The sequence below is a fragment of the Lycorma delicatula genome, chromosome 5 (genome assembly GCF_047948215.1).
Source record: "Lycorma delicatula isolate Av1 chromosome 5, ASM4794821v1, whole genome shotgun sequence".
In the NCBI taxonomy this organism is placed as follows: Eukaryota; Metazoa; Arthropoda; class Insecta; order Hemiptera; family Fulgoridae; genus Lycorma; species Lycorma delicatula.
The window spans coordinates 42322170-42336571 of NC_134459.1; the positions used below are offsets into that span (position 1 = coordinate 42322170).

The 14402-nt window shown below is 26.2% G+C and overlaps 1 protein-coding gene across 5 annotated transcripts in view; it reads left to right on the plus strand.

Annotated features, from left to right (window-relative positions):
* Positions 1–14402, plus strand: part of KrT95D (phosphofurin acidic cluster sorting protein KrT95D) — a 526961-nt gene that overhangs the window by 485666 nt on the left and 26893 nt on the right. For 3 of the 5 annotated variants that reach the window (XM_075365986.1, XM_075365989.1, XM_075365988.1), the window contains exons 9-10: positions 6555–6620; positions 12554–12687. In XM_075365986.1, the coding sequence (XP_075222101.1) occupies positions 6555–6620; positions 12554–12687 (200 nt within the window). The remainder of the gene's footprint in view (positions 1–6554; positions 6621–12553; positions 12688–14402) is intronic. The other 2 variants (XM_075365987.1, XM_075365990.1) reach the window with 1 other exon arrangement.

Consider the following 14402-nt stretch of genomic DNA (forward strand, 5'->3'; position numbering starts at 1 on the left):
ATGTGAAAGCAAAATTTTAATCATAGTTTGTTTCTTGTTTTAAACGCTTCCATATTCTTTCTCGGTTTCTGTATCTTGAAATTAGGAAGTATTTAAATATTTTTATTAAAGTATGGTAATGTGTAAAATATTGGTCATTTTTTTATTTTGAATTCACAAAAACATTTTTGTTTTTGTTTTCCCTTGTTTGTAATTATTATTAGATTGTAAGTACTGTAATGTTTAATAATGATTTATCAATCTTGCATTATTTAGTTATTTAATGATACATCTACAGATATATTTATTCAATTTTTTATGTTCTTTAGAAACGTTTTCCTTCGTAAAATTTGAAATTTTTAATAAAATATTTTATTTACTATCCCTAAATTAAAATGCAAAAAATTTCTACCGTGCTTGTTATAAAACATAATTAGGTAATTTAATGTGTATGTTTGGTTGTATTATTTTTCCTTAAATATATATTTGTAGAGTTTAGTTCATCAGTAGACAAGAAAATTACAAATAAAGTAAAAATATCCAGTTTTAAATATAAGAAAAAATTCCACTGTTCATCAACTTTTTTTTATATGATGATGTAAATCAATAACAACTGCTGAAAGAGAAATGTGTCAGCTGTTTTAATGAAACATATATAGGATCTATATGAGTGCTTTCATATGGGTCCCTAGAAGAAAATCTGCAATTAACATCGAATAAAAAAGAAAGTAAAAATACATTATGAAATTAAAAATGCTACTTTTATCATTACTACTGATAAATAAATAAATAAATAAATTTAATACTTTATTCAGATTTGTTAATAATAATTATGTCAGAAATAGGTAGTTCTGTTATTCCATCGATAAGAAAATGTAACTGATACAGAAATTTTCTAGGTAAATCAAGGGAAACAATGGTAAACCATTAATTAGACCAACTTCTTAAAATACACAGTTTGTTATAACAAAGTAAAGATTGATGTCCATATTAATAAATAAATAAAATAAGTGTATAAGTAACAATTCAGAATTATTGATAGACAGTTTCATCTGTTGAAAGCAGATCAGCACTTATACCTACTTATATGTAAGTTTTGTATATTAATTTAGTTCACTACCCTAATCTGAAAATAATAACACTATTAAATTATTAGCCATTAGTAAATTTTATGAATATTTACTTTTATGAGGCATATAAAATGGAATTAGTTTACTTTTCAAGAAATCAACTTAAGTTTGCATAAAAATATGTTATTTCTCATTAAAATTAATTTTGCTATAAAACAAAAAAAAAAAACCATCGATTTTAAAATTCAGTAGTAAACGAGTTAGTAAGATAAAATTGTTTTTATTGAAATAATAAAAAATCAAACAATTAAAGTAGATGAAAAAAGAATAAAAGTATTTGAACTGTTTTTGTATTTTATGATAATGAGCCTCATTCTTCATTATCAAAACAAGAAAAATTATGGGTCATAGGCAATTTAGTAAAGAAATGGGACTAGAGTAGATGATGTGGCTAATATCATGTCTACTGGTCCAATCTGATTCAGTCACACAAAAATATTTTTTTCTGCAGTCATCAAATTAATGAATGGTTGTTTTACTGTTTTTTCCATTTAAACTTTATGAGGGCTTCTGTGGTAATATTTTTTTCTTTGGATAAGTTATTAAATATAATTATAATATTACTACTACTTATGCAGAAAATGTTGTATGTTCAAGAACACACTATTTGTTAAGTTATAAGAATTATCTTGCACTGAGCACTGTTAGTAAATCAATGCCTTCTACTTTTATCACAGCATATGCATATTATATTCTTATTGTATTTTAGATTATATTAATATAAACCACCTACTACAAAATACCAAGATAAGACATATCTTACCCTAATTTTACCATGAAAGTACTTTCATGGGATCCTGCAACCTCAGTCATGATTGAAATATTTTCTTATTATGTGCTATGTGATTTTCATCAGAGTAAGTTGCATATGATCTCTTCTCTCTTTCAGTGAAAAATCATCATTAATTGTTCAAATTTACCGTTAACTGATAATTATCAGAATTATCTGCAAATAAGCCACGTTGTAATTTTTTGATCATACAAATACATATGATATGTTTATAATATTGGGTACAAGAATTTTATATTGAAGATAATATAATTATAGTATTTTTACATTAACCACAATTATTACTAGAAGAACATGGGAAAAAATTATCACACTGAGAATCAATTTCAGAATCCTATTATAGTGGTTAGGACTAAAAACTACCAACATTTGGATTGGAGAGAAATAAATACAATATATTATAAAATTATACTTTGTTTCTTTCACCTTATTTTTATTCTCTTTATTTAAAAAAAAAATATTAATTTAAAATGGTGACCATTTGGTTTATTATTTATTTATTATATTTGCAATTCATTCATGTGATAGTTGTTCTGAATCACAACTATTGAATTTATAAAGATTTATATTAGATTGTAAGTGATTGTGTTGTTTAGTTTTGATAAAGCTCTGGGAATGCCCATTGAACAGTTTGCTAAGGTCTTTCTTTGAAAACATAGTACATAGATTATTTTTGAGTTGCATAACACTATTTATGAATGAAAAAGTTCTTAAATGTTCATTAATGATAAAAGAAATTGGATGACATGTGTATTGATTATATCATGACTACTGAAATCATATGATAAAACCTACCTTACGACCTCAAGATTTCCTTCTACGTCGAATTATGTTAATTAGCATAAACTATATAAAGTGACTTTGGAACTCATTATTTAATACTAATTAAACTCGATTTGAAAATAAAATGATTTTATTTATAGAATAAATATTGACAGAAAAAATATTTTAATAGATTTCATTCATTAAAATATAGTACTTTTCTTCATAAAATGTGAGAATAATAATTAAGAATATTTATAATTTGTGCAATCCTTATAGTATTTTCAGTGAAATATGAAATGTAAAACAATATTCAACAGGCTAAAAACTGATATTTTATCAGATTTCATAAATGTGGGAAAATTTTGTTATAACAATAAAATTTAAATGTAATAAAGCTATAATCATTTTAATAATATTATATAAAATTTTACATTAATGCAATTTGAATAATTTGTATTGAGCAATGTATAAAACCAAACAATGTTCTCTGTTTTTTACTTCCTTGTACGAAGTAAAGGAAGTATTGTGATTGTAAAAAATTTTGGTTTTTAGATTTCAATGGAAATATCCATTTTAACCACCCCTGAATCCATTTTGACTAGTTTTGGCATGATGTCTGTATGTTCATACAAACTTATGTATCTCGCATAACTCAACACTGATTAGCCGTAGGATGTTGAAATTTTGAATTTAGGACTTTTGTAAAATCTAGTTGTGCACCTCCCCTTTTGATTGTAATAAAAAAAAAAGTCCAAGAAAGCCCAAAATCCAAAAAAATTGGATTTTTGACTTTTTCTTAACTGCAGTAGTAAGCCCTCATTGAGAGCTTTTCAACGATATATCATAAGTGGTACTTATTTTCATTGGTTCCAGAGTTATGGCCAAACAAAACTTTAATTAATGAAATATTTGGATCTTACGAGAGGAAGGCACATCAGTTCAAATCCAACTTCATCTCCTTTTTTTTAATTTAAATATATTGATTGTAAAAAAAGTTTTGCAATAAGTAGTAATTCAATAATAACAATAAAAAAAAAAAAAAAAAAAAAAAAAAAAAATAGGAAAAAATATCAGCAGTTTTTAATGAAATAAAATTTTATGTACTTTTCACTTTAAAAAAAAAAATGTGTATATGTAATTTAATAGGCGTACAAGGAAGTCATGTGGATCCACATCAAATATTTTTATTATATAAAATAGTAAGTTGGGATTCATTACTTAAGTATTAGGTAGGATGGAGGATGGTTAACTCAGGAAATTGTTTAAGTGGGAATCTACTGTATATTGCCTGCTAAAATAAGTAACATATAAAAAAAATTAATTGTCTCCAAGTGCTCTTTAATATTTTAAAAGTATAACTATATGATTAATGTAATAAAAATCTTTATTATAAAATTAATCAAGTGTGGTTATGAATTGATTTTAATGTCTCATAAGTATCAGACAGAGATTAAAGCTGTGTAGTTATTAGTAGAAAAATAAAGCAGAGTTGTCTTCTTTTATCCCATTTGTTGTTTTCATAAATTAACTTTAATGTTATTTATTTAGGTTAGTACATGTTATTTATTTTGCTATTACTATAAAAAGTAATAAGAATTTTTTATCTTTACATTTATTTTTATAATCGTCAAATGTGTGATGTAATATTACATTGATTATTAATTTTTTGATATATTTTTCTTATGCTTATTTATATTTTTCGCAATAAAGCTTAGCATAAAAATTACATCGTACTTTGTGTTAAATATTGATACAATGTTTTTAATATTAGCTTTGTCTTGATATTATGTTTGCTGTTTATTATTTTTTATTATTTTCTTTTAATGAACAACATTATATTGCATATGCATTAAGATTTATTACATATATCAGGAAATTATACAAGCTGGTATCTGTTTTTTCTTATTAAATAAATTTATTTGTGTGTGCGTGTGTGTGTTTCTGTTTAATTTGATTTATTTTATTGTAGAAATCAGCAACATACATGGCAGTTTTGTTATTATTTTTAAATTGATTTCCTGTCAGTTATAATTCTATTTTTTATAGTTAAATTTTTTTTTGTGATTAAATTCATTTTGATTTATAATTTCTATTATATAATATATATATATATATATCCCTTATAACCTCATGATTCCACAGTACCTGGAATGTTTCAGGAAGTAGGATTCTAGAGATGGAAGAATGGAAAATAAATCACATCCAATACTAAAATAGTATTTAATAAATCAGTTTCCAAGATTACTGAATTAGGTTGGGTGCAGTTTCACAGCATTATGTTGGCATTTATTACAGACTAATGACTACAATGGACAATGCCACTAAAAAATTATTAACGTTGTAGGATCATTTCTTAAGCCATCTGAGGAAGTTAATAAAAAAAAAAAATAGCAAATTTAATAAAATGTGGTTTGACCACCATCTTTTTTTCAACATTATCTTTTTCATTCATTATATAATAGAAGTTGTTTATAGGAAATTGAAACCCATAAGCGTTATTATGTATTTTATAGTTTTTGCCTTTTTTTCAAAATTATAAATTGTTTTTCTATGCTGCTGATTTTATAAAAATGTAATATTAAATGCATGTTTTTTTTTGCAAAAAAATTGATTTGCAGTGTGTATCATTTTTAAGTTTTTGTTAATTCATCTACTAATTATGTTTATTGGTACTGATGTTTAATAGGTATATAGTATTAAGATATTAATGTTTAGACCAAATGAACTTTGCATGGAATTTTACATTTATTTATTACTATATATATATTTTTTAATTACTTTTTAAGGGATAATTTTAAAATATTTGATTTTATTTCAGTCTTATTAAAGCACATTTTATGAAATAACAGTAGTAATGATATATTTCAATATAAATTCGACAAAAGGATTTATTTTTTTGTGTTTTATGTCCCAGTGTTTGTTATGGTTGTGATGCATATAAAGCACCTTAGATATAAAAGTCATTAGTTAGACTTACTTTCTTTCAGAATTGTATTGTTTAATAAACAGTTATTTCCTGTTGAGGATTCAATTGAAGCATTGTTTGAAGAGCTAAACATCATCTGATGTTCATCTCTCCATTTGAAATTTGTTGGACTTAGCATATCAATGTGTAACATTATGTCATTAAAGAAGAGAGTTGGAAACAACTTTTCTCATTAATTTTTCTAGGACTGTGCATTTCTATTTTTGTACCCCTGAAATGGTTCTACAGTATTTTAAGAGAAAGATGAAGTTTGAAATGATAAATTAAAAAAAATACCTAGAGCCTTACCAGATATAGAATCTGAGACTATCTAATTTAGAAATCATGTTTATGTTTCTTCAGAATGGTTTTGTAGATTTCAGTAATGATTTCTCTCCCAAACTTTAGATCACCTACAACTTTTAAGATTACAGATTCCTTACATTTGCTTAGCATGTGCTGCAATATACTGCATAAATTCAACACACGATTTTTAATAAACTATTGGGCGTATCCCACATATAGTTTGACATTATAATAAGTTCTGTATTCTGAATAATAATAATAATAATACAGATTTTACATTATGTGTTTACTTTCCTGACATCATAGTTCTAGAGCTATGCTGAAAGAAGGAAAGTATCAGTAAAAAAATGGAGTATGGTTTTTTGCATTTTTTGACAGTTTCATGACACAGGCAAAAAGAGAAAAAAATTGGTTGATTTATATTTAGAATATAATTTTTAAAAAGTTGAATATTTAAAACACCTTTTTTTGTTTATTTGGTCTAAAATATTTTTTAGATTAGTTATAATTATTTTTCATGAGATATAATTAGGTTAGGTTAAGTATGTTAGGCTAGGTGTGATGTTGTGTTGCTTGCTGAGCTATGTACAGTAGTTGCTTGCTTGTGTGTGCACTACAGGCAGGATCACACAGAATGGGGCACTCCATTTGCAGGCCCCGACATCAGTCTACTGTACCAATTCAGGTGAGTTCATATGTTATATTAGTACTATATTAAATTAAATAATCAAGTTACATTAATACCCGAGTCATTAATTCATTTCATTCTATTTTATTTTCAAATTTATTGATAAAATCTTTTCTTTTTTTACAATTTTAATAATTTGTCAAATGAAAGATTTTTGATTATGATGTTGAGAAAATCATTGAAAAAAAAGCTGAAGGTTTCTAAAAAGGGAAAGTAATTATCATAATCAAAGGTGCTGTCTCTATATTTAATTAAATTATAATGTATTATAACAATAGTTCATTTTTTCCAAAATTTGTCACACAATGTTGCAATATGGAAATAAATATTTGTAAGCAATTTTTATTAGTCTACTTAATAAAAAAATAATTAACTGCATTTGGAGAAAAAACATTTACATACTGTAAGAGATAACCTGTTTGTGAAGTACCTTCAGATTATACTAAGTGAAGGAATAATTAATAGTGTTATTGAACTACCAAAATTAATTATACTGTTCTATATTTCGTGGTTCAAACAAATTCTTTTATGAGAGCCTCTCAGCCTTTCTTCTTTTACTTCTATTGTCCTTGATGTCAATAGTAGCCTGTATACATAACTATGATGATAGTATATGGACTGGAAGAACACACAGCATTTCCTTCTTTATGTCTGTACTTCAGATAATTTATTTGTGTTTTAATCACGTCAAATAATATTTTTTAGTTAGTCATCTAATAACCTGATCCATACGCATGATTATGGATCTGATCATTGAGATTAAATGATTAATTCTCAGTGATCTGAAAATCAAAATTATTTTGATTTATAATTTGATGAGCTATAAAAGTATTGAATTATTAAGATCATTTATGTAGTTATATTGTAATATACCTTGATAACAGTCACAGTGATACTGGAGCACAGTTATTTTCCCAGTGTGTTATTTTTTCATAATTGAATTTTTTGGTAGTAGGTGAGTTTATTTATTATTGTGAATTTATTTTACTAACAGTTAGTTAATAATTCATCAGAATCCTTATGTTTTGTTATTAATACTGATGGTACTTCATACGTATATATCCATGTATTTGTTAGTACTTAATGTTTTTAATTACTATTATTATTAATTATATGAAAATTTCTAACAGTCACATTTTTGTTATTCAAAGTACATTTCATTTTGCACTAAATTTAAATTCATTTTCTTCATCTATAACAGCAATGAAATTATATGAGTGATTATTTTAGATGATCTGAACCAAATTTTAGATAGTGATTATAAGATTTTTTCTTGAATCACACTTTTTTCAGATATGTATATATAAATTGTTGTCAACAGCAATTAATAATATACCATGTTTCTTATTGTTGAGTCCATACTATGGAATGCCTTTATATTTACTTTATATCTTTGTTTGAATCTCTATCATGTTTCGATATAGAGTTTCAAATAGTTAGAATTGTTAAATTTGAACACTTGTATTGCTAATGTATTTTGGTTAAGTAAAATGAATGACATTATTTCAAAAAGGATCGACTTTGTTTGTATAAAATAAGTTTGTAATTTATGGTTCCATACTAAATAGAGTTGATAAAATACCTACTGTCACTGGTCCTATTTTTCAGTTCCTATATATATATTTTTTTTTTTGTGTTTATGCTGTATGTGTTTTATTTAAACAAGTAGTGAACATTTTTTTAATGAGTAAATTTTTCAGAACCCTTATGTTTGTTATTTGTATGATTTCATTAACGAGGTACACTATTAATAAATGGATAAAAAGAAAGAAGTTTTAGAAACTAAGAGGAATATTTTACACTTTCTATTCTTTACTCTAAAATATGGCAGATTCCTCTTGCTTTATGGTTTACATAATTTCTCTCCTTTTATCCATTCACCCTAATAACATGTTACTCCAGCATCTCAGAGACATAAAAAATGTCTTTATAAAAAACCTTTTTAGAACAAAATAAATTTCATCCGTGGAATACATTCATTAAAGCACTAATACATATCAGGAGTATACAAATTAAACTGTTTTAATTCCAAGTAATTTCAAATTGCATATTGGTTTACATTATGCAACTTGAAAGGTTTAACAAAAGCATAAAACCATTCTACAAGAACAGATTTGATATTTTCCATTCGTTTTATAGAAACAGAGCATAGACTAACAATTTTTCATTTGAAAAAAAAGGATTCTCAAATTATATTATATATTATGAAATGTATTAACACATAATACTATCATCCTAAAAAAACTGACAGTTCTAATCTAAAACCATTGTAAGTAATTCGAAAATTGTCTTACCAATTTAGAAAAACAGCTGGGTACTTTATTGATTTACCCTGTAAAAATATCAATAGTAGGTATAAATAAAAAAAATTATTGGCCATTTTCTACTAACAAACGTATAAATAAAAAAGTTTATTATGTCTAAAATTTGGTTAATTTAGTCTTTAAAAAAATTGTTGTTTTTTATTCTAAATTATTTGCTGTATTTCTTCCTTTTTTTCCTTAGTTTCAAATTAATTTTAATCTTTTTTTGTGATCCTCTATATGTCAATAAGTACTTATTATTCTATTTTTATTTTTATCTATATTTACTTCTAAAGGTAAGTTTCTTCCATTCTTCAGCATGTTTATGCTTTATGCACTTTTATCATTGTATACATATCAACATATTCTTACTATTATTTTATCTTTTTGTCATTGTATTTACTTAACTTTAAATCAATTTTAATTAAATTTTGTGTTGTACAGTGTTTTTATTATTAACGTGATTTATATATTATTTGCTTTTTATTATTAAGTTTATAAACATTGTTATTTCTTCTTGATTTGCTTTAAATAACAGCACTAGAAAAGAAATGTATGCTTACATGAATGAATGTTATCTTACATTAAATTGTTTATAAAATTAATATTTATATTTCTTTCTATAAAATATTAATTAGTGATAAGTTTAAAACTTAAAATTGACTGCTAGTTTCCCTAAAAATTAAAAAAAATAAATGTGGGAAAAGATAATTGAAAATGAATGATTTATTTTTATTTAATGATAATGTATGTATTTACTAAAGGAACAGATGAGTAATAACCTCATGATTGGATAAAATCAATTTCTTCATTTTAAGTAAATGTTATTTGTGAAAGAGTTTCTTTTAGGTAACTACAAAATAAGGATTTTGTAGTGTTCATACAACACTGTACCATGAAATTCTGGCAATACATTCATTGATTGCAATTATAATGATATGTTACTTGTTTGTTGCTCCTGTTTTCTTCAGCCTCTAAATTCTGTATTAAAATAATAACTGCATTATGATATTTATTTTACACTCTTCAAGTGCATATATTTTGAACTTCTGTATCTTGTGATTAAAAATTCCTCGTACATAGCTTTTATCGTGAAAGTGATTAAGGCAAGCTATTGAGGTTAAATGATCCAAACAGTAGCCCAGTCATTTGAGCGATTTAAGGGCTGTTTTGATGTGGTCTGATTTGTCTTATTTAATAAGTTTTACTTCATCCCGTTTTTGTCCACAAGCAAAGAAAATACTTGTCTTCATCCATTAATTTTTTAAATAAAAAATTTCACTGTGTTCTTAATCAGGTAAATGTAATGTTCTGTGACAATGTGCAATTATTTTTTTAACATTGATAACAATTTTTATCTTTTCATAAAAACCATTACCAAATCCCAGTTCAAGACTTTTGGATTTGCAATTAAGAACTTTGTAGACTGAAACTTATTATTGATGTTAAAAAAATTATAAACTTGATGTAATATCAAGTTGAATGGATTTACTTCTTTCCAAATCCCATTTAATGATTTGGAGTCTTATGTAGTGTATTTATCCTCACAAAAGACAAAGATGCAGACAAAGATCTAGTTTCATGAATTTCAAGATCATTTTTGCTTAACTTATAATAAAACTGAATATATAGAGTATGTATATTCAATTTTGGCAAGATTATGAAATAATTAAGATTATATTTACAATTCTTTTGTTGAAAAAAGCAATTATCAAGTTGATACCAAAATGTGAATTTTACAAGTTTGGTTAATAAAGTAATGAAACTTGATTTAAAAGAAAAAAAAAATCTTTATCTTTTTTATCAACTCCAACATAATTGTATTCAAAATAGTTTCCTTCTGCTTGCATACACTTACTTTTGCCATCACTGGTATCATGTCTGTAACTCTTCTTATGGAATTTCATCTAAGAATCCTGTTACAGCCTTTTGAACTTACTGTTTTGTTTGAAAATGATGTTCTTGGATGGCCAATTTGATTTTCAGAAATATAAAAATGTTGCACAGGCTGAGATATGGTGAATGAGGTGACTGTAATAGTATTGAAGTGCCTTTTGAAGTCAAAAATTGCTATACAGACAGTGCAGCATGGGATGCCGCATTATTGTGATGAAGAATCCAATTATTGGGAATGTTGAAATGGACATTGATATGTGTTTTCGAAGTCTTCTATAATTTCTTTGTAGAATTATTGATTTACTGTTTCTTTAGAAGGTACTTAGTCTTTATGAACAATGCCCTTTGAATTGAAAAAGCACACAAGCGTGCCTTTTACTTTTGACTTTAACATGCAACCTTTTTTTTGTTCTCAAGTTCCCTGCGATCACCACTGCAAACTTCGATGTTTTGTTTCTTCTCTGGATCACACTGGAGCAAGCAACTGTCATCACCAGTGGTAACATAATTCAATAATTTTGAATTAAGTTCTATTTGTTGCAAATGATCAGCTGCTATGTTCTTCTGTGAGTCTCACTGTTACTCTGAGAGATTTTTAGGTACTACTTTAACACAGGTTTTTCTCATTCTCAGATTTTCAGTTGTTATTATAAAGCACACAGTTTCCTGATTGATGTTTGCTTTTTCTCTAATCAATTTTACTCTCCATCTTCGATCAGATAGTACATTTTCATAAATCCTAGCTGTGAAGTTGGTGGTTGTTCACTGTGGTCTTAGTTTTCAAGATTCACTTACCATCAGAATACATTTATGCCTACAAAAAACTTTGGTTTCTTCCCATAATAATGTTTCCAAATGCCTTCTGAAGCTAACCGTAGATTGCCAGGGCAATCTCACAGAGTGTAACACAAAGAAAAATAGCATACCAGCATACCATTGCACAATATTTCCCAATTCCATTTCCGTAACAAGAAAGAAAAACACACATTAACGTATATACCATTACTCAAAGTTTAGAGGTTGCAGTGATGTACCGTTTGGACTTGCAGTCGTGGGAAAGTTAAGTCAAAGTTTGTGTGTGTATGTGTGCTTCAGGGTTGCCATGTCATGTTGGAAAAAATCAGTTCATTACTTTATTTTTTAACTTCATATATCAATAATAATAATAAAGAATGTGAAGCAAAGATTGTCTTTGATTAACTGTTATTTTTTCATAGTTTTGTAACCTGGACAATCTTTACGTGGACTATCTTCTGTGATTCTGCACTTGTCAATAATTATTTGAAACTGTAAATCCCTTTTGATTCTATATATTCAATTTTATTATAAGTTAAGCAAAAATGATCTTGAAATTCATGAAACTAGATCATTGTCAGCATTTTTGTCTTTTGTGAGGATAAATACACTACGCAGATGTTGCAAAACCTTTATATATATATATATATATAATTATATATGTATGCAGTCAGTGAGTCATCTTTATGATTTTCGATGAAGTATATCTATTCATTTTTCTGTACTTGAACTGTATTACATATATTTTGATTATTCTGTAGTATGAATTAGTTACTTTATAACTTTTAAGAATTTAGTTTCTACTGTAAATATACTTGTTCTGTATGGTATATTCTAATGATAATCTCAAAAACTATGGTGTTATTTATAGGTATATTTATATCTAATGTAGTTATAGATTTTATTTTTGGTAACATTATTAATTATTTTATTTAGCTGAACGAGGTCTTGAACGTCTTAGTGATGAAAGTTCTAAAAAGGCTGATTCTGATTCCCATCCTGAAAATTGGACTGATAGTGACCCACCACCTCAGCCTTCTTCTCCACCTAAAAATTCTGATGAGAAAAAGGTAATACTTTACGATGTTGATGTAAGTTTAACTGAAAATCATATTTTTAACTTTAATTAAATCTAGTTTTTACCTAAATAACTCATTAGTCTAAACAGAACTCATCATTTCAGTGAAATATGTTCCCTTTATCACCCTTAGTTTTAATTTTTACTTTAATTCAGATGAAGAAAATGTAAAAACTCTTGTCATTTAAAAAGTTATTGTTAATAATGCGGTTCTAATAATATTTAATGTTAAAAATAAGTAATAAATTAAAAACAAAAATTTTGTGGTATCTCAAAAACTGTTTGCCAAATTTGATATTTTCAGAATTAGGTTGTAAAGTGAGTGTAGCCAACATAAAAGTTGAAAATTCATTTATTGATTTATTCTGTTTATTTTTCATTATTGTAAACATAATTAAATATCAAATAAAACACAAACGCAATGTTAAACGAAGAAAAAATTTTACGAATTAGTATTAAGCATCTTCAACTATTAATTTGTGGTTTACCACTCTGTAAAAATCTTCTACATCTCCAGCATATCAACACATTGTGCTACTGTAGTAGCCCAGTATGTACAAAGTACTGTATGTCTGGAGAGATCAATATTTTGATTCATGAGATAGGACACTGCAAGTATCCTATCTCTTGACTATTCAATTTAGTTGTTCCTCTTGGTCCTGTTTCTCCACTTGTTTCCATAACTTCGCTGGGTTAAAAGATACTGATGCCAGTCATCGTACCAAAACAGGAGCAGCAGGAGGTCATTGTAACTTAAGTCTACATACACTTGTTCCTGACAGATGGTCATAAATTAGCAGGTTCACTACATTTCAAACTTTATAATATTAAGTAAGAAGAGGAGCTCTTTTTTTTTGTCTTGCATTTCAGGAGGATCTATGTTGCACAAGGCAATAAGAAAATGAAGAAGTGTTGGCCTCAGAATTCCAATTTTAATCCTCAAACTATGCTCAGAGAAGGTAACATCAGGAAGCTTAAATATGTTTAAGCTTCGTATAGCTGCTATTTATACGAGTAGACAGTATTTTACAATAATACACCAAGCTCAACAGCCATTCTTAATTCATCAGAACTTTATACCTCTGTGTTGATCCAGCCATTTTTTTTTTAATATTCCTGGTTCTAAACTACACCAATATTTATAAAGTGGGTTTTGGAATGTGTCCTATCAAGAGCATCTCTAAGATAATATAACACTGGTTATATTTTAATTAAAATTCATTGAATTTAACTAGCATCTACTGACTGCTAGCTATTATTTTTTTTTTTTAAGATGGAAACATTAAACATCTGTTTATCTAAGGCTTAGAGATAATTTCCAATCTTTTAAATATTTACCCAGAATTACCAAATTGTTCAAAAATCTGTTTAATCATTTCTTAGTTATTGCTACAACATTGGCATAAGGGATCATCCTAACAGTCAATCAATCTGAATAAATTGCTAACATAAAAATTAAATAGCGTCATTGAGAGAATGATCATTATTATCATCATTGCATCAGTAAGTCAATAAAAGTAATTAGAAACCAATGATATTCTTATTTTTATTTTTAAATAATTAAGATTTAATAAAAATTAAGGCTGAAGATTGGCTAAGGACTGAAAAAATGTTTCTCATGTGGTGGTTCTTCTGTTACTCTGTGTGATTTATTTATTAATATTGGTACTGATAATGAAATATAGTGTATACTACATTTAAATTATT